General features: G+C 39.9%; 1 protein-coding gene across 2 annotated transcripts in view; it reads right to left on the bottom strand.

The window, feature by feature from the left end:
* The window catches only part of apaf1 (apoptotic peptidase activating factor 1), a 66,597-nt gene that overhangs the window by 29,463 nt on the left and 17,758 nt on the right, over positions 1–19,376 (bottom strand). The window contains exons 22-26 of one of the 2 annotated variants that reach the window (XM_041780621.1): positions 12,003–12,128; positions 8,929–9,060; positions 8,702–8,827; positions 3,808–3,933; positions 1,230–1,376 (exon numbers count right to left, since the gene is read on the bottom strand). The exons of the other annotated variant lie outside the window; for it this stretch is intronic. Coding sequence (XP_041636555.1) covers positions 1,230–1,376; positions 3,808–3,933; positions 8,702–8,827; positions 8,929–9,060; positions 12,003–12,128 — 657 coding nt within the window. The remainder of the gene's footprint in view (positions 1–1,229; positions 1,377–3,807; positions 3,934–8,701; positions 8,828–8,928; positions 9,061–12,002; positions 12,129–19,376) is intronic. 2 annotated transcript variants of the gene reach the window in all.

Below are 19,376 nucleotides of genomic sequence, written 5' to 3'. Positions count from 1 at the left end.
TTTTACTGTCAGTAAGGCAGTAAATTCAGACCTTTAGGTCACTATTCACACATATGATGTCATGCTACTTTGTCTGGTGTTCATTTTCGCACCTCATTTGTCTTTTTAACAGCCTCCTGAGGGCGTTCATTCTCATCATAAAACAGCATGTACTGTGAGGACAATGTAGAGAAAATAATAACTGTAAGCTAAGGGTTATCTGACTTTTTTGTAATTCTTTATCATATCTGAACAAATCATGCAGCTGTCATTTCATTTGAGCTCATTTGCAGGTTTAACAAACTCGTCAGAGCTGCTGTAAACAACATGATAATGCGTTTTTGTCCACCTGTCTATAAAAAGCCTGAACAGCAGCAGCAGCAACCACTGCACCCCACAGTAACATCTCTGTCGGCCCACACAAGAAGGTATACACAAAGGCACGTGTGCGCGCAGTCACGCACACACCACAAACACAGACAGAGTATCAGGAGTAATCTGAGATATAAAGCCTCATCGATCAGAACTGCTCTCCCTGGAGGATTACATCATTGCCCACCAAATAGCCAATCAGAGTACGGTGCAGTGTGCCCGCTCTGTGACCCCATCTCTTGTAAAAATAAAGGCAATAAGAAAGAGACACGCACTATTCCAGTCACGTCACAGGGAGGTACTGATATCACTCTCTCAGGTATGGAGTGTTTTTATGTAAACCTGCACCACTGCAGTGCTCCTCTTTTAATGTAACAATAGAGCATGTAGGGGGCACTTTTGTAGTGTTTTCACATACACATGAATAGCTTAAAAAAGAGAGAAAAGGGGCATTCAGGGTGAAGAAATTAAGATGCATATCTTTGTGTAAGTTCATTAATGTTAACAATGTGGACACTTGAATCTACATGTGGGCAGAAACTGCATTAAAGTGCAAGCAACCAGCTGGATTTATCTGCATTATTGAATGCAAATGATGGATTATAAAACCCTTTTTTTACTGAGAGGTCATTTTGAAAACTCTTTGGGATTTGATGCATCAACTTACCTAATAATCATTATTTAAAAGTGCTACTTTTATTGTTTTATCATCAAATCTTGTAGTTGTCTGGGGTTAAAGATCTGAACCCTGAACCTGTTGTCTTCTCTCTGGCTCTTTTCCAAACTCCCTCCCTTACATTCGGCTCTATCCACAGCCTGAGTCAATAAAACCAACACTCTCACTGACAAGACAGAGAGAAGTTGATATGTTGGCCTACCTTGACGTATCCTCCCGTAGAAACCAGTAGAGAGTTGTCAGAGGAGAAGTGCAGATCAGTCACCCAGCCTCCATGCAGTGAGTCCATGGCGTCTTTACCTTCCCGAGAGCAAATCTTCAATAAAGAGAGGTCCTTGACGCTCCACAGCTGTAACATAACATTTACTTAGATTGTAAACGATCATACAGTAAAATGTCAAACAAAGAAGAGGAAGACATCAGATTTAACAAGTGAAAAACTAATTACCACACTAACAGAATGAAAAAAACATGTATATTTCAAAGTATGCTGACTGAGTTCACTTTTCTACAGCTTTAAGATCCATACTGTTGCCTCTGACTGTTGTCATACAGATAATATTGTTGTAAATAATAGGTTTTCATCATGTGATAAAGGGTTAAATCTTTCTTTAAGGGTACTCTCTGGCATCTGACACAACCCTATTTACACTTGCACAAAAGTCCTGAAAATCTCCTGAATTTACCTGGGTGACACACATGTGTAACTGCAAGCAGCAGAGTTTTAAGATAAGATAAGAAGACAAGATAAGATAAGATATTCCTTTATAAGTCCCACAAGGGGAAATTCCAAATTTGCAGAAGCAATAGTGGTGTAAACAAAGCACGCAAGGGAGTAAAATAGCATTCAATTAGTACAATGAATAGATACAAAAATAGGTAAAATAAAAATTGAGGTTACAAACTTAAAATATATACATATTTCTATACATTGGCTTCATGGGTAACACAGATATGTAGCTAACTAAGCTTACTTAGCCTAAGAAAACATAGCATAAGCTAACATTACTAACATAGCTTCCTTAGCTTTAGCTATGTTAGCTACATAACTATTTTACGTTTAAGAAATATGGGTTGATGAGATTTGCAAAACTGTGAAAGGTGTATAGACTTAAGCTGCATTAGCTTATTTAGCTAACATAGTAAGTTAGCCTAAGCCTTCGCTACAGTAGCTGCATTAGAGAGTTTTCATGGAGGAGTAGCTTTCTTCCTGTAAGCAGACTGTTTACTGGGATTAATTAAACTTCTTATAATCATGCTTTGCAGGTCACATTTTTGACTTTTAACTTTTGGTATCCTCACCCTTACTTTAAACTGATTTTATTTTGAAAGTTTTAGCACGTATTTCCGTCCTGACAGAGGTGGCATCTCACAGTAGTGGTCCACAAGAGGAGGCGTCTGAGAGCTGCACTCTGCAGCCAGACTGTCTTGTATATTCTGGATTCAGTTTCCCCATTTAAATTTTCCCCAATGCTGTAAGAAATATCACTCTGTCATCTTCCTCCATCATGCTCTAGACTTTTCTTTCATCAGTAAATATCCATCCATGTTAATCTCATTCATGGTGTTAACGTCACAATGATGCGTCATGAAATGCTGAGTCAAAATGGCATTGAACAGTGCATATTTTTAAACATAAAATATGGATATTTGGCACCGGTGATTAGATTTTTGTTTCACAGGAGCCAAGAGGATAAAATGTAGATTTATCATTGTTTTGTTCACCACTACTAACTATATTTCTTTTCTTTCCAAGGTCAAAAGGAAAAATCCGCGTCACAAAACAAGAGACAGAGTTTGCACCTTGTGGATCTCAGTGAGAGATTACCCATGATGCACCCCATACATAATAAAAAGGTGCTTTATGATTCAGTCATCACCAGTGAAGCATATCATGTCGATTGCAGCTGTTATGCAACTGTTCACATGCCATGTCCGTTTGACAATGACACATCACACATACAGCTATATTTAACACATGGCATGCTTTTGTGCAGAATGACTCACATTTGTTTCCATAGAAACAAGGGCTTGAATTTTCAGTGTGCTTTATGTAATTGGATCTGATGGATTTGCCCATTTCTAGATAATGGAGCAGAGCAGCTCATAGGCCACCGGAGGGTATTAACCCCTTGTTGACCGAGGGGTTGTGCAGCGTTGGGTGACTGCCTCCTCTCCACCTCAACTTCATTTACATTTTATGTGCCTGTGTATGTTTTTGTGTACTAGTGGTGCAAATTTCTAAAGCCTTGGGGATCCAATTTGGCAGCCTGAGTCCTCTCCTTCACCTCCCACTGTCAGACATCTCCTCCCCTTCCTGCTCTCTTCATCACAACTTCTCACACAGCCTGCACCACCTCCTACTCTCGCTCCCCAAATCTGAGAGGGAGCCCTGCCCACTTCCTTTCATCTCTCCCCTCCTGTGTGCACAGCAGCAATCATGATGTATTAGTAAGCACTTTATCTAAATGAGTGATGAGGTGTAATTAGGGTGTGATCTCAGGGATAAATGTTGACTGCTGGTGTAATTGTGTTTTTATGTTCTACAGTAAAATAGACAATGTAAGAATCCTATGTCTCACACTGGTAAGGCTATTTTGTGGGTGCCCCTCCTCATCTGTTAACCAGCTCAGTCTCTTCATGAATCTAAAAATATGGTATACACTTGGTTCCGTGTCGAAGGTGATCTCAGACAAAGCAAAACAACCTTAAAATCTAAATTTACTGGTTTTTGAACCCCTCCACGTCTTTCTCATGTATTTTGGTTTTCACGTGCATACCCGAATCTCTCCGTTGTCGTCTCCCGTTGCAAGGAGTCGGCTGTCCCAGGAGAATCTGCAGCTCCGCACACAGTCATGGTGGCCGCTCAGTGTGCCGACACACTGCCAGGACTCGCAGTGCCACAACTGGAAGAAGAAAGCAATGACTCAATTACAAATCTGAACTTTATTTTGCAGAACAAAACTTACTGAATTTGTGAATTATTATGGCAAAAATCTGTAGTTGCATGCTTTTAGCACCCTTGATTTAGGGTACCAAGTGCAGCAGCCTGGCTCTAGACTCACTGCCCTATGCTGATTGGTCAAAAGAATTGTCACTTCTTGTATAGCAGTAGTGATAATGGAAAAATCCAAATTGTGCCATGTTTGGTACTGTGCTAAATAGATTTTCTCCCTCATTTTGTCCGAAAGGAAAAAGTGATATCCTTTTTAGAAAATAAACCTTATGGGGTACTGGTTGGATTGAAATGAAACTCAATTCAAAGCAACAAGTTAAGAGCAAGTATCGATGTGTCATTGGCAAACATGGTAGTTATAAGAGCCAGCTCTTTTATGAGAATGTCAGGAGGTGGCTGGGTTTCCTTTTCTCCATTTTGTTGCTACTTATTAGACTTGAAAAAACCCCAAATCCATCAATTTTCTTCCACTAATCCAGAGCCAGATCATGGTTGCAGGAGGCCAAGTAAGTCCACCCAGACATCCTTCTACCCAGCAATATTTTCCAGTTCTTCCTGGGGGATTCTGAGGCGTTTCCAGGCCAGATGAGTTGCATAATCCCTCCAGCAAGTTCTGGGTCTACCCCAGGGTCTCCCTTCAGTCAGCTGCCCTCAGAAGACCTCCACAGGGAGGCAACCAGGAGGCATCCTGATCAGATGCCTGAACCACCTCAACTGGCTCCTTTTGAGGCGAAGGAGCAGCGGCTCTATTTCAAGATCCTTCTGGAGCTCCTCACCCAATCTCTGTGGCCGAGCCCAGACACCCTACTGAGGACTCTCATTTCGACAGCTTGAACTCGTGTTTTTATTTTTCGGTCGTTACCCAGAGTTCACGACAACAGGTGAGGGTTGGAACGAAGCTCGACCGGTAAATTGAGAGTATTTCCTTCTGGCTCAGCTCCTTCTTCACCACGACAGTATGGTACGTCTGCAGTACTGCAGATGCTACACCAATCAGCCTATCGATCTCACCATCCATGCTACCCTTGTGAACAAGACCCTGAGATACTTGAACTACTTCCCTTGGACAAAAGACTCGCTCTCTACCAGGAGGGAGCAATCCCCCGTTTCCAGGAGAGAACAAAAATGCGGAAAAGAGCACGAACTTTGGAATTACAAAGACTGAAGAGAAGGGGAGCAATCTGCTCTGGACTTCACATGCTATGCTGACGGAGTATGTGGAATTTGAGGGTCAGCATAATATAGCAGATAGGCAACATTTTCTCAAAAAGAAGATATATGTTTAATATTGTAGCACTAAGTGACGAAGAAAAGAAAACTATCAGTCTTCGGCAACGCAGCACAATCAGATGTCTCTGTGCCCCCTCTGGAGGTCGTGCCCCACAGCTTGAGAACTGCTGTTGTACGGGGTGTGATTCAGCCTCAATTAAAAACAATTATCACAAACAATAACAGTTTTTATCTGTGAATAATATTTACCTATCATTAAAAAGTGTTGCTTTAATCTCCATTAAACCTTTGAATAATCGTTCCAAATGCAGACCTAATACTGCAACAGTGCTGCGTCTAAATAATGAAATTGTTAATGAGCTCTCTCCGAATCCCTGCGTCTTTCTTCCCCTCTCCGTCTGTTTGGATTTTCCCCACTTCATCCATTGTTCTCTTTTATATTCCTCCCTGCTCTCTCTTCCCTCCCTCTGCGTTCCTTCCTCTCCCCGGTCACATCCTGCGCCACACTGAAAATAACACAACTCATAATTAGACACTTCATTTGGCAGACAACTAACTATGTCTGCACACATGGTCCTTTTCATGTGAAGGTCAGGAGAGAAAGCTAGAGGAAGACAAAGAGGAGAGATAGAAAGGCAGAGATGGAGGAAGAAGAATGAACAGAACAGAGAACCTGGCATTTTTTTTCTAGTTCCTTATGGTTTGACCTCTGGATGGATGGAGACTGTGGACTTTGTGTTTGTTTTGAGCTACCAAAGCTTCTGCTCGGTCTGCAGAGCAAGGACTATGTGACTGGCTGAAAACCAGCCCCATAACACACCCACACCTCAATTATCATCCCTGCCAAATCCATAAAACACACATTCTCCCCCACTACCATTCGCTGATAGAAGCCAGGTTGGCTGCCGACCCACTGACTGTTTCTCTACTGTAAGTATCCATCAAATCGGATTTCCCGTGTGAAACTTTGTGGCAGCGGCTCTGGATAAGCTGCTTTGACAAATGTCTGATGGAGCAGTGTGCATTGTTTCAAATACTGGACATTCAGGAACATTAGTGATTTAATTTTGAATAGATAAGAATAAATTGAATACTTAATGCAGCTGTTTTCATGAAATACATGAATAACTTTCACAGGAGGGGGAGTGATTTGAACATTATAAAAGTTCAGGGCAAGACTCCCGCTAATAAATCCCCAAAATTTCAGGAAGAGTGCTTTAAGGCCTTGAGAAAGTTCCCCAAAGTAGTGTGTGTTTAAAAATGTCTTTAAATATTCTTGAGAATTAATTGTAAATATATATATCATTAATGAAAATTCCAAGAAATTCCTGGAAAAATTCTGAACAATGTCTGGAATTCTTTCTGAATTTTCTGGTCTGCAAATTTATTTTTTTTTTTTCCATATATCTTTGTCTTTGTTTTCACCCTTTCCCTGAAAATGGCTTCAAATACTCCAATTCCTGTTTTTTTTTTTCTGAGAAAATTTACAAGAAATTTTAAAGAATTCCCAACAAAATGTCCAGAAAATCTTAGGAAGAAAAAAGGCAATTTTTCAAATTTTTGATGATAATTCTTTAAAGCTTCCTGAAAAATGTGCAAATATCTCTGATGTAAATTTCCAGGATCCAGGATCCAGGATCCGATAAAAGTTTCCAAAGAATTTCAAGAAGCATTTTTGAAGAAAATTCCCCAAAATACCCCATGTGGGAAAGTAAATTTCTCTAAAAACTTTCAGAATATTCTTGGAGTTTATGTAAAAATAAATTATTGATGATTGATTCCGTTAAGAGTATTTTGGGGTAACACGAAAATTTCCCAAAATATTTCTTGAGTTTACGTGGTATTCTTTGAAAAATTCTCCAAATATTCTTGAGAATTATATGTAAAAATATATTTATTCATGAAAATTCCAAGAAAATTCTAGAAAAATTCTGAACAATGACTGGATGGTTTTTTAAGAGATTTTATCAAATAATGATTTTTCTATTCTGTTTAGTCTTTTTTCTCAATATTTTTGTTTTTGTTTCCCCTTTCCTAAAATGTTTTGTAAAAAATTCTGGGTTAAAATTTCAGACAATTGCTGTTTTTTCTGTTAAAACTTTCTGCAAATTTTAAAGAATTCATAATAAAAAAGGTCCTGAAAAATTTGCAGACAGTTCTTTAAAGGTTCCTAAAAATATTCCTGCTATAAAAAAACACAAAAGCCCAGGATGAGTTCTTAGGACTCCTTCTGTTCTGAACAGTTCTGAACAAAATGTGAATTTTTTTTTAGGGATTTTCACACGAAAAGTTTTTTTCTCTTCTCCACTTTTTCTTCTTTTTTCTGTATCTCTGTGTTCCCCCTTTTCCTGAAAACATATTTAAAAAACACTGGTGAAAATTTCACAAAATTGATTCAAATTTCTTGGAGAAGTACAAATTTCAGGAATTCCCAATGGGAGTTCCTAAAAATTTACAGCAAAATTCCCCTAAATTCCAAGGCAGATTTACAAACATTTCTTAGAAATTCCTGATGTAAATGCCCAGAAAGCTCTCTGGGGAAAAAAACAGATAATGTCTGGGAAAATTCTCAATTAAAACATTTCATTTCTAGGAAAAAGTAAAAAAAAAAAAAACTTTTTATATATAGAAAGATTACTTCTAGACACATCAAGTATTAAATTTTGTTTTTTGTTTCTCTTCCATATTCTATACATGTCTGTTTAAATATTTTCAGGAATAGCCTTTTTAATATCATATTATCAGCATTTTTATTTATTCAGATAAAATATTTGATCCAAGACTCCCTGATGAGAACTCTGATTGTAAGATTTCAGGAAGTAAAGACATAAAAACCCTCTATGGAGTAAAGTGGTGTTAATATCTCCTTTCTATAAAAATATAGAAATAAGAGAGGGGTTTGAACAATTACTTCATGAAGTCCAAAACAGGAAAAAAGTAGTGTGCTCTAAGGGTTTTAACTGCATAAAACTAGGTGTGATAGATTTGCCTTTTTTCACAGACACTGTGAAGGACCTAAACTGCCAACTCTGTACTGTTTCTGCACCGTTTCAGAGTGAACCGTGCAAAGAAAAGCAATCATTTGAAAGCTGGGTGCTGAAAAGGTCATAAACATGTCTCCAGCCTGCTGAGTGAGGTAAAGTCAGTCCAAAGTCAAGCACAGCAGTGTTGGTAAAAGTCGACCTGGCAAAAACTAAAACCAGACAGGGAGGAGGGTCGACTACAGGCCAGTTGGTCAGACTATACATTGTGGATTGTGGGAGGACAGAATGACCCACGGCTAACTCACCAGGCCTGGAGCCATCTGCTGCACGCTAATCTCTAAGGTCCCTCCCCTCTCTGACTAGCACCATCAAGCACGTCCATGTGCATATGCTGTAAATAATCATTTGAGACGGAGGTCAAGGGAAGATGTTTATGTGTAATAGGTCATGTTGTTACGGGAAGCACGAACAGATATGTCTCATGTGTGCGTGTGAGTGTTGAACCTTAGCGGTGTTGTCAGCAGAGGTGGTGGCGAAGAAGCATCCGTCTGGCGAGACATGACAAGACAGGATGGCTCCTCGATGAGCCTCGATGTCACGCAGCTTCTCGCCGCTCTCTATGTCCCATAACTTATACCAAACAAAAGAAGAAGATATTATTTTCCATTTGACTTCATGCTGCAGGTTACTGAATTCTGAGTGCATGTGAATTTCAATGGTGAGAGTGTTACCTTGATAGTGCCATCGTAGGACCAGGACAGCAGTCTGGTCTCAGCAGGTGAGTCTGAAAGCAGGGAGAAGCATCTGACCTGTTCCTTGTGACCCTGAAGCACTTTACACTCTCCAGTCTGCCACCTCCACACCTAAAGAGGGCGACACGTACAAACATTTAATGTGATTTGATATCCGATTATTTCTTAAGTTTCTCATCTTTTCAACTACTTCTGCAAACACCAACAGAGTAAGGTAGCCTTCATTAGTTGCCTGTTATAATGTACGGATGCATTTAGGGTAGCCCATCTCAGACCAGAAATTCACCACAAGAAGGTGTTCGATGGGGCTGAGGTCAGGGCTCTGTGCAGGCCAGTCAAATTTTTCCACACTGAACTCAAAAACCATGTATTTATAGTCTTTGCTTTGTGCACTGGGATACTGTCATGTTGGAATAGAAAAGGGCCTTCCTAAAACTGTTGCCACACAGTTGGAAGCGTAGCATTGTCCAAAAATGTCTTGGTACTCTGATGCATTAAGACGGTCCTTCAGTGGAGATAAGGGGCCTCGCCCAAACCCTGAAAAACAGCTCTATACCATTTACCCTCCCCCAAAATATTAAGTTTACTTTAAGTACCGAGTAGCAACTGAGGACTTGTGCCAGGAAATATGACCTTTTCTTGCCTGTCACAGGCATGTGCCCTAACTCAGTGGATATCTTCAATCATGGTGCAAATATGTCTCACATCAAAAAACAACCACAACTAAACACTCTGCCCAAAGGCATGATGGGATGATGGGAAAACCATGGAATCATTCTTTCACTATGTGCTGAAGTTGCCAACAAGAAAAAGTACAAGAGTATTGTACTCAAGTAAAAGTACAGTTACTCTGGTTAAAACTTAATTAAGTAGAAGTAAAACTACTGATTTTAAAATGTACTCAAAAAAGTACAAATACCCCCTAAAAAATACTCAATTACAGTAGCCTGATTAATGTAATTAGTTACTTTCCACACCTCACCAGTAACCAGAGTATATACCAGTGGTTCTCAACTGGTGGGTCAGGACCCAAAAGTGGGTCGTGGAGCCCTTTTCAGTGGGTCGCAGATGAGTGCCTGGGAAAAAAAATGTGCCAAATTGTATATGAAACTCGATAAAACACGCATGCATTGTTTTTTTTCATTGTTTTTGTTACACCTTTTGTACTGTCTTAGGCCCAAGCACTACTATTTTAAATTACATACATCTGACCAAAACAATCCTACAAATTTGGGTCGCAATTCTCCTGGAGAAGTTGATGGTGGGTCCTGTGACTCAACCAGTTCAGAATCACTGGTCTAAAATCTCAGAACTCCAAATCTCACACAGTCAAACATGACTTCAGTGTACACAAGCTAAATGTGGCTAGCTGTAAGCTACTTGCTACATCCATTGTGGTAGCGAGTTCAGTCCAGCTGTTCTCCTTGTCAATTTGACTGTGGTGTGTTTTACAGTACATGTTAATGACACTCATGTTGTTGCCATAAACGAACAAGTTACTCTTCCATTTCTGATGTCCATCTTACTTTTACTTATTAGTTTACTATCATTCCCATGGCTGTGTTTGTTGTGCTTCCTCCTTCACTCAGCTTGCTTCCTAATTGGCTAAAGTGTGTTACATGTAACAATCACTGTCCTCAGTGTCCCCCCCTCACTACAGTATTTCTGATATTAAAAACTAAACATGAATTTCTACTATTTAAAGTTGAAGCCGCTCTGATCGTCTTCAGCTGGGGAAATCTGTTAAATAATTCTAAGAACCATGCAATAATCGGGCCTTTGCTGACTTTGGTCTGAAGGGGGAAATAAGGCGATTATCTTGTAGTGTGTTCGCTTGGGTTGGCATTTTCAAGTTTGTAAGGAAATTTATTGATAATGACTTTATTCCCAGATCAGCAAAATGTCTAATAATAATCCCTGACAACGTTGTCACACGTTCCCAAAACAATTTGGCAGGGAGCATTAGAGACTAGCATAGAGAGTTGTGCAACGTTATTGTTGTTTGTTCCACAGTTTTTTCCATTGAATTTGTCGTGTGCTTTGTATAAGCAAATGCATCTTGAGTTTAAACTCTGGGCATTGACATTTGTTTGCAGATTGCTTGTTTTATGAATTTTCTTTTGAAGGTAAATGAGTTCTGCAGGAGTTCAGCTGAGCTCAAGGACTCATGCAGGGCAGACAAAATCGTTCTATCAATCATTTCTTGAAAGCAACTTTGAACTTTTCTCTCCCTCTGAATAAAATCTGTCATTTGTCCAGAGGTTACAATCCATCACCTGCTAAAATAAGTGCTATCAAATCTTTCTACATTCACTCTGTGGCTGCCTTAACATCCAAATAAAACTCCCATTTCCTAGAGAGCACACTTCAAACAGCATGATTCTGAATAGCTTCTGAGTAAGCGGAAGACGGTCTGAGAATAGCGATGGCACAAGCAGCAGCCGCATGAATACGGAACAAGGTGCTGCGTTGTCTGAGAGAAGTGGAAGTGTTGCAGTGGACAGGTCCGTCGGCAAGAAGAGGAGATGAAGGAGAGGGTGGAGGAGGAGGAGATGAGAGGGAAAAGGGAAATGAGCAACGGAGCATGAACGGAGGGGGGTTGACAGAGCGTAACGATAGGAAATACACAGACGTACTTGCACACCAACACAAATAAGCGGAATAGGAGAGTGAGAGGGAGATTAAGAACTATCTCCGGAGGAAAACGAAGGAGAGTAGACAACAGAGGGAGGTGAAGAATGGAGAGGGGAAAGGGTCGACGGAGAAGCTGGTAGAGTGTAACAGGTAGAGAAAGGTGCAGGAACTCGATTCAGCGGGGCAGGCAGTTTTACTTGAGCTGAGAAATGGGGATGGGAGAGAGAAATAATCGATAGAAGGGAACAAAAAGGGTCAAGGGAGGAGGTGAAAGAGCAAGCCATGAATTAGGCTGGAGGAGATGGTTAGGATACGGGAGATGGTGATAAATGGGAGCAAAACAAAGAGGAAGACAAAGCAGGAATGGAGAAATTAAATGAGAAAAGGGTGCAACTAGAGGTAGAAGAAGAGTAGTTTACCCTTATAGTGGTGTCCTCTGAGGATGTGATAAGTGTTTGGCCATTCTGGATGAACCTGCAGCACAGCACCGTCTTAGTGTGGCCCTGCAGGGTGGCCAGGAGCTTCCCTGAGGGTACCTCCAACACCTGGGAGGAAAAGACAGAGGTTAGCACAACAAGCCAATAAACAACAAGCCAAGGAGGCAAACAGTCATTCTTTTTGAGGCTGTAGTAAGGTAAAGTGATGCTTGGAGTTTTAATGCTTCAAATCTTGGAAGATCAACACAAACATGTTTGTGTTTAGTAAACATATTGGTGATATTATCCATGTTTACATGGACAAAAGTCGGAATCTGCAGGTCAAGCAAGGAAAAGATCAGAAATTGATGCACTTCTGCTTTTCTGTTATTTCTTGGCTTTTGTTTTTTCTTAGATAGGACAGTGGGGAGTATTTGGAATAGAGTAGGGATTGACATGCAGGAAGGGGGCCACAGACATGACCTGAACCTAAGCTGCCCACATGAGGACCATTAGTCCATCAGCACCACAAGGCATGGCACAAGAAGAAAAATCAGAGGTTATTCAAAGTCAGTGGGTGTCCATACCAAAAGCCTGCCTAATAGTAATCAAGACACACTAAATGGACAAATGTATTAAGCCACCAAAACATTACACCAACATTGTATTCAAATACATGTATCCTAATATGGAGTTGGTCCCTGTGTTGCAATTTTCTTGGAAAGTTTTCCACAAGATTTTGGAGTGTTTCTGTGGAAATTTGAGTCCATTCCTTCTGTAGAGCCCAAGAGCAGTAGATGGGGTTGAGATCAGGGCTCTGTCAAGTTCTTCCACGCAAACTTATCAAACCATGTCTTTGTAGACCTGGCTTTGTACAATGAGGAACAGTCATGTCGGAATACAAAAGGGCTTTCCCCAAACTATTGCCATAAAGTTGGAAGCATCGAATTCACCATATTAGATTAGCCTTCACTTGAGATAAAGGGTCGAGCCTGAACAGTGAAAAACAACCCTGTACTACCATCCCTCCTTCACCAAACTTCACAGTTTGCTCAATATAGTCAGGCTGGTAACATTCTCCCAGCATCCACCAAACCCATACTCACCCATCTGACTGCCAAACAGTGAAGCATGATTTGTCACTCTACAGAACATGTTTCTTGGTCATGGAAATCCATTCCATTAAGATCCCACAACACAGTTTTTGCACTTAGCAGTTGTTGACCCCCCTCTAGGTGCTTGACTTTATACACCTATGGCAACAAGTCTGATTGAAACATTTGAATTCAATAATTAATGGGTGTGCCCAAATACTTTGTCCATATTGAGTATCTTAAGAAAAGACAACAGTTTAAGACAGTTGTAAAATATGGAAGTCATTCTCATCCCAAAGACTATCTGTACCAGTTAAACCAGTATTCACTGGGATATTTTAGTCTTGACCAGGATTTGCACTTTGCACCAATATGATAAAAAGATAGACAGATATTTCAATCCTTAGAGTCATACCCCTTCAGACTATGGTATGGATATACTTAAATGTCAAATAAAGATGGCACTTGGCCAAGAAAAAAATATTCAGCACAGTGGAAGATCTGCTGCTGTACCAAGAAGTCACACAAAGTTCACACCCAACATCTAGAATATCTATGCAATCCTCGAATGATAGCTCTGTTTGCCGAGATATACTCGAGGAGGGAAAGTGTCCCAGAAAGTTTAATAGGGAATCCTGACAAGAAGTCACATTTTTGAGGGAGTAATTGAGAAGGAGAGGTGAAGTGCTGCTGCTGGCTAGATGGTGATAAGCACTTCAAAAAGAAAGTATAGTTGGGCCTCTGAGCGCAACTGTTCAGTCCAGTCAAGGCCGCCGAGGGCTGCCGGGGGTCTGACAGTGCTGGCGACGTTGCTGCGGGAGTCGGAAAACAAAACAGCTTTGATGCTCAAAGACTCAAACAAGAAACGTCAGTGTGCATGTCGCTAGGGATAGCTGCTTCTGCATAAAAATGTATATTGTAAACCATTCAACTGGGGCTATTTCATAGACTTTTTAAAGCTGCAGAGGTATAAAATATCCTCCTAAAAGGCCAACATAATGGTTGCCGATTCTAAATCCATAAGTTGTCGTTGTTTGTTTCATAGCTTCTTATATAAAGCCCTGAAAAGAGGCGATTTTGCCTTGTCCAATACTTTTCTAAAAGTTAAAATTACAGTAGCACTAATAACTTGTTTTCAACTGTAGCTTATAAAAGATGCTGACAAGCTGAAATTTTAAAACTTAGATACACACAGTCATTCAGTGTTAAATGGTGGCATTCTCCTTTAGTGCTGTCACATATACAGTCAAGTGCATAACTTTTGGGCAAGTTTTAAGGGGCTAAGGATTCATCACAGGGCCAGATGTGCTCACAACCCAGGGCTGAAGGGCAGAGTCAAGCTTGACACGTGTGTGTTGTTTGGCAGCCAAGGTCAAGCTCAACAGCATTTCTCTAGTCTGGGCCTTTTCACCCCTGGTAATACGCCCAGAGATTCCTGGCGGTTTTCAAGTCCTTGGGACATCCACAGCATGACCTGGGGCTTGTGGCAATCCTACTATGCAGCTGGCTGATACCCTTGGCCATGCTTCCTCACTTCATTTGCCCTACAGGTGTGGACTTTTAAAAATTTTTTCCACAGTCTATTTTCCCATGCTCATGGTAATATGCAAGGACATCCAGAGCACAACCAGGGTTGTGTCGATCCTCCTTAACCCCTGATGGTGCCCTCAGTTGTCTTACTTGCCACAACTACATCCCCCCAATTTTGGCCCAAACATGTCAAGAAGTTCTGTACAATACTGTACATAAAACTAGTTCAAGCAACCTTATAAAAGTCTTATCAGGTAAGACACAAGCACAACTTACAGTTACGTCTTCAAAATGCTCTTGTAATGTTTATCAAAGACTCTTATTCATGAAATAACTGCCAAATGAACACATTAAATGCAATAATAAAAAGTGCTAAAGTTTTGCCTTTCTCCTGCTGAATCCACAACTTTGCAAAGTCATTAACAGCTAATTACTGACAGCAACAATATCAAAAGCTACCAATCATTAACTCACCTTGATTTTAGCACAGAGAACAAAGAACAGTAATCTCTTGTGAAAAAGCTTTGTTGTTTGGTTAAATATGGCACAGTGTTATCCTCAGTCCAGCACTGCACCTGCAGTTTTTAAAGGATAAAAGAAAAGGCCCATGACAAGGCCCACGTTTAGGGATTTCAGGAGCCACTAAAATATTTACATCTCAGCGGAGAAGGTTGAAATGTCTGTGCAGAACAAGCCTCGGGGCACGCCGACCATGTTTGTCAAGCTCTGATGTACCAAGAGATACTGAAAGTTTCAAAGCCTGAGAGAGAGCACGCTTTTCAGAGCTTAGCACATCCGGCTCAAGGATTTCTGAGAGAGTGCATTCAGGGAAATGCCTCAGGGTGTTTGGTAAACAAAATAAGCAAATATAAAAGCAGGATAATGTAAGGAGGAGTGATGGGAACCATTTGTTTAAAACACCTTCAGCTCAGCAGTAAACAGGTAGGTGAAGCATTGCAGGCTGTTTACAGTTCCAGTATTAGAATGCACACCTACTGTACTTGTCGTTCATATTTTTATTTTGGGTTGGTTCTTGAAGGATCTGAGACACACACAAACAGACACTCTGTCCCTAGCATACCTGTACGCTCCCTGTGTAAAGCCCTACAGCCAGCATTAAACCCTTGAAAGGGGTCAACAGTTGCTGGATTCTGCAGCCGATTCTCCTCAGCACCTGACTAGCTGTAAGCCCTGCAGCCTGCCATAGAAAACACACACAAACACAATCATGCATACACTCACAGTTGCTGTTTTCACTCACAGATAAGCATACTTTCTCTTCAGTCCTGCAAAAAACGTATATGAGATCACAATTCTTCAGATCATCTGTGCATAGCCAGTTTGTTTAACTGGCACTGACGTTGATAAATACTACTGCTACCACTAATAAGTGATTACAGACATTTTTCCACTGGTTAAATGACTGAAAATTACTCCACATTAGGGTAAAATGCCATGAATGCCTTCACTGCAATGGTCAGTTGCATCAGTAATGACAAAAGTTAAAACAGGGCCTCCCTCTGGTGTTTATGTCAGGGACTACAGTAGCAAATGCACTGACATCCACAGTAACATCTGCAGAAAGCAACTTATCAAATGACTAGATATAAAAACAATGATGAATTTTATAAAATAAAGTTTGACCTCTCAGGATAAAAGGAGGTTTTAATTAACTGGTTATACAGAAAGCAAAGTTTAACACTGGAGTTCAAGAGAAAAAACTCCTAAAGGGCTAAGAAAGTGTGTCATATTGCAGTGTATGATACATAAAAGTGTCATATCAGACGGCGTAGTATTAGATATGGCTTATGTAATTCTAGCATATAATATATGGATTGTTTTGTAAAGTTTAGCAAAGTATTGTATAGCACATCATATTTAAATGTATCATGTGAAAGAGTAAAGTGTATCCCATGCTACTGCAAGATGTTGTTTCTTACTGTACAGTAAAATATAAATTATAGTCAGTAATGTAGCAGAGGATAATACAGTCATGTATAGTATAGTATAATATAGGATAGTATAGTATAGTATAGCATGGTTAGTCACTGACCACTATTTAAACCCTTTTTAGTGTCAATAAAGTTGTTCTTCCAAGTTTTGAGTATTTAAGGAAAAAAGTTAAATGTTAAATTGTAAGAAAACATTCTGGCAACATTCTTCTTTGTTAAGACTTAAAGGTCTGCATGACTATTATCCTATTCCAAATAGCATCCCAGACATGCAGTTTTCAAAGTCCAAGCACTATATTTTACAAGATTTCTGATTCACCAGAAAACATGACAGCAGTACGGACTGTCCTTACTTTTCTTCTTTTAGCATTGCCAAGTCTGTCCTGAATCTTCAGTACTACTTGTTGACACAATTAGAAGCAACAGTGAGCTCAAATCAGGACAACTTCAGAGGAAGCTCATGAAAGAAGAAGCTCCTTCATTTTTGAAAAACCTATTCACTTTTGCACTTATATATTATCCAAACCCTTTTCTCAATCTCCACTTACACCATGCTTCTTCAAGTGTTCTTGTCCAGTTACCCTCTCTTTTTATATCGTAGGCACAAAGAGAAGAGCTGAAATTAAATCATTAACCTTTATAGTCAATACAACTGAAGGAGCTTTTAATCAATTAGTTACTCTTTGCTGTGGGGTGCTAGCTCAGTTCACGCCCCGTATCATCACACATGCATGCAGTCCCCTCGTTACTGAGCTGAGCCAGGGAACTATAAAGGCAGTCCTTCACTGTCTAACATGTAAGTATAAACACAAAATCTTTAGAGTTATCTTCCACAATGCAGACTAGGACTGAATTCTCAGCGGATAAACAATAATTTATCACTGAGACAAAGAGCAGTGGAAGAAGCAAATCAGAAGGGATGGATAAACAAACAGAGGATGAGAGCTAAACAAAAGAGAAATTAAAAAACATGATGTGACAGAGATGGTTATGTATGAAATAGCAGAGCAGGAGTGAGAATACAAATCACAGGTGAGAGGAGAAGCAGAGCAGAGAGGAGAGAAGACAGACAGAGATGAAAAAGGAGTTCAGAGTTGACCTGATGTGCTGCTGACAGGACGGATAAAAAAGGGTGACACTGCTCATGTCACACCTAATGACTCAACGGGGGGTCTGGAAAAAAAACACCTGCTACAGGAGACACAGTCACTGACACAAAAAGACAACCTCACATGCTAATACACAGGAGAAAAGACTCCAATATATTTTTTTTCTTTTTTTTACTCAAAATACTGCAGTTCTTTCACTTAAGGCTTGAAATTTTGAAGTAGAAGTGACTTTTAAAACTTTTTAAATCTGAAATAAAGAGCTAAGTGGAACTTTATGTGTAGTGTTTGTCTTCTATGCAGAGTTTTACTCATTGCACTGCGCTGTTTACTGTGACTGTACTGCATAGATGAGTCAGTGCTGCTGTGATATTTACACCATGTCTATCCCTTTATCGGTACTTTACCTACTTCTTTTATTAAACTATTTCTTTTGAACCACATTTAACCTATGTTACTAAGTCTTAATTGTTAACTACCACCTCCTAGGTAACATCACAGTCCTACAGAAACAAAATACAACCCCAATTCCATAAAAGCTGAGACACTGAAAAATGTAAATACAAACAGAATGCAATGATTGTCTAATCTCATAAACCCATATTTTATTCACAATAGAACATAACAATCATATCAGATGTTTAAATTGAGACATTTTACTATTTCATGAAAAATATCAGCTCATTTTAAATTTTATTGCAGCAACACATCTAAAAAAAAGTAAGGACAGGGCCATGTTTATTATGGTGTAGCACCCCCTCTTCTTTTAACAACAGTCTGTAAGTCTTGGGCTGTTTTTGCTGGATTTGTTTTATGATGCGGCAAATGTTTTTGATTACTAAAAGGTCTGGACTGCAGGCAAGCCAGTTCAACCCCCGGTGAAGCCAGGCTGTTCTGATTGATGCGGTGTGGGTTTAGCATTGTCTTGCTGAAATACGCAAGGCCTTCCCTGTAAGAGATGTCTCAATGGGAGCAGATGTTCCCCTACAACTTCTTTATACTTTTTTAGCATTTAAAGTGCCTTTCCAGAAGCTGCCCAAGCCATAGGCAACCCCATACCATCAGACATACTGGCTTTTGAATTGTGCCCTGATAACAAGCTCTCCTCTTTAGTCCACTTAACATGGCTGTAGTTTACAAAGAATATCAAATTCTGATTCATGTGACCACAGAACAATTTTCCATTTTGCTTCAGTCTATCTTAAATAAGCTTTTTCCCAGAGACGACAGTGGTGTTTCTGGATTGTGTTCACATATGGCTTCTTCTTTGCATGATAAAGCTTTAAGTTGCATTTTTGGATGGCACTGCTTACTGTGTCGACAGAGCCCATGCAGTGATTTCCAGTACAGAATCATGCCTGTTATTTAATGCAGAGGCCCAAAGATCAGGCGCATACAATACTGACCTACAGCCTTGGAGAGATTTGCAGATGGTGGGGTATTCAAAGTCTTTCCAATTTCATATTAAGGAAATCTTTCCAAAATTGTTCCACATTTTAAGGCACATTTGTTCTGCAGAATGGTGAACCTCTGCCTATCTTTTCTTCTGAGAGGCTATGCCTCTCCATAACGTTCCTTACTTTTCCAGCCTTTAGTGTTCCTGTCCCTACTTTTTTGATAAGTGCTGTTGCCATTAAATTCAAAATGAGCTATTATTTTGAATTTTTCAACATCTGATATGTTGTCTATGTTCTA

The sequence above is a fragment of the Cheilinus undulatus genome, linkage group 23, assembly GCF_018320785.1.
Source record: "Cheilinus undulatus linkage group 23, ASM1832078v1, whole genome shotgun sequence".
NCBI classification, from domain to species: domain Eukaryota; kingdom Metazoa; phylum Chordata; class Actinopteri; order Labriformes; family Labridae; genus Cheilinus; species Cheilinus undulatus.
Note: the sequence above shows the minus strand (reverse complement) of the source record. Positions and strands in the feature narration are given on the sequence as shown.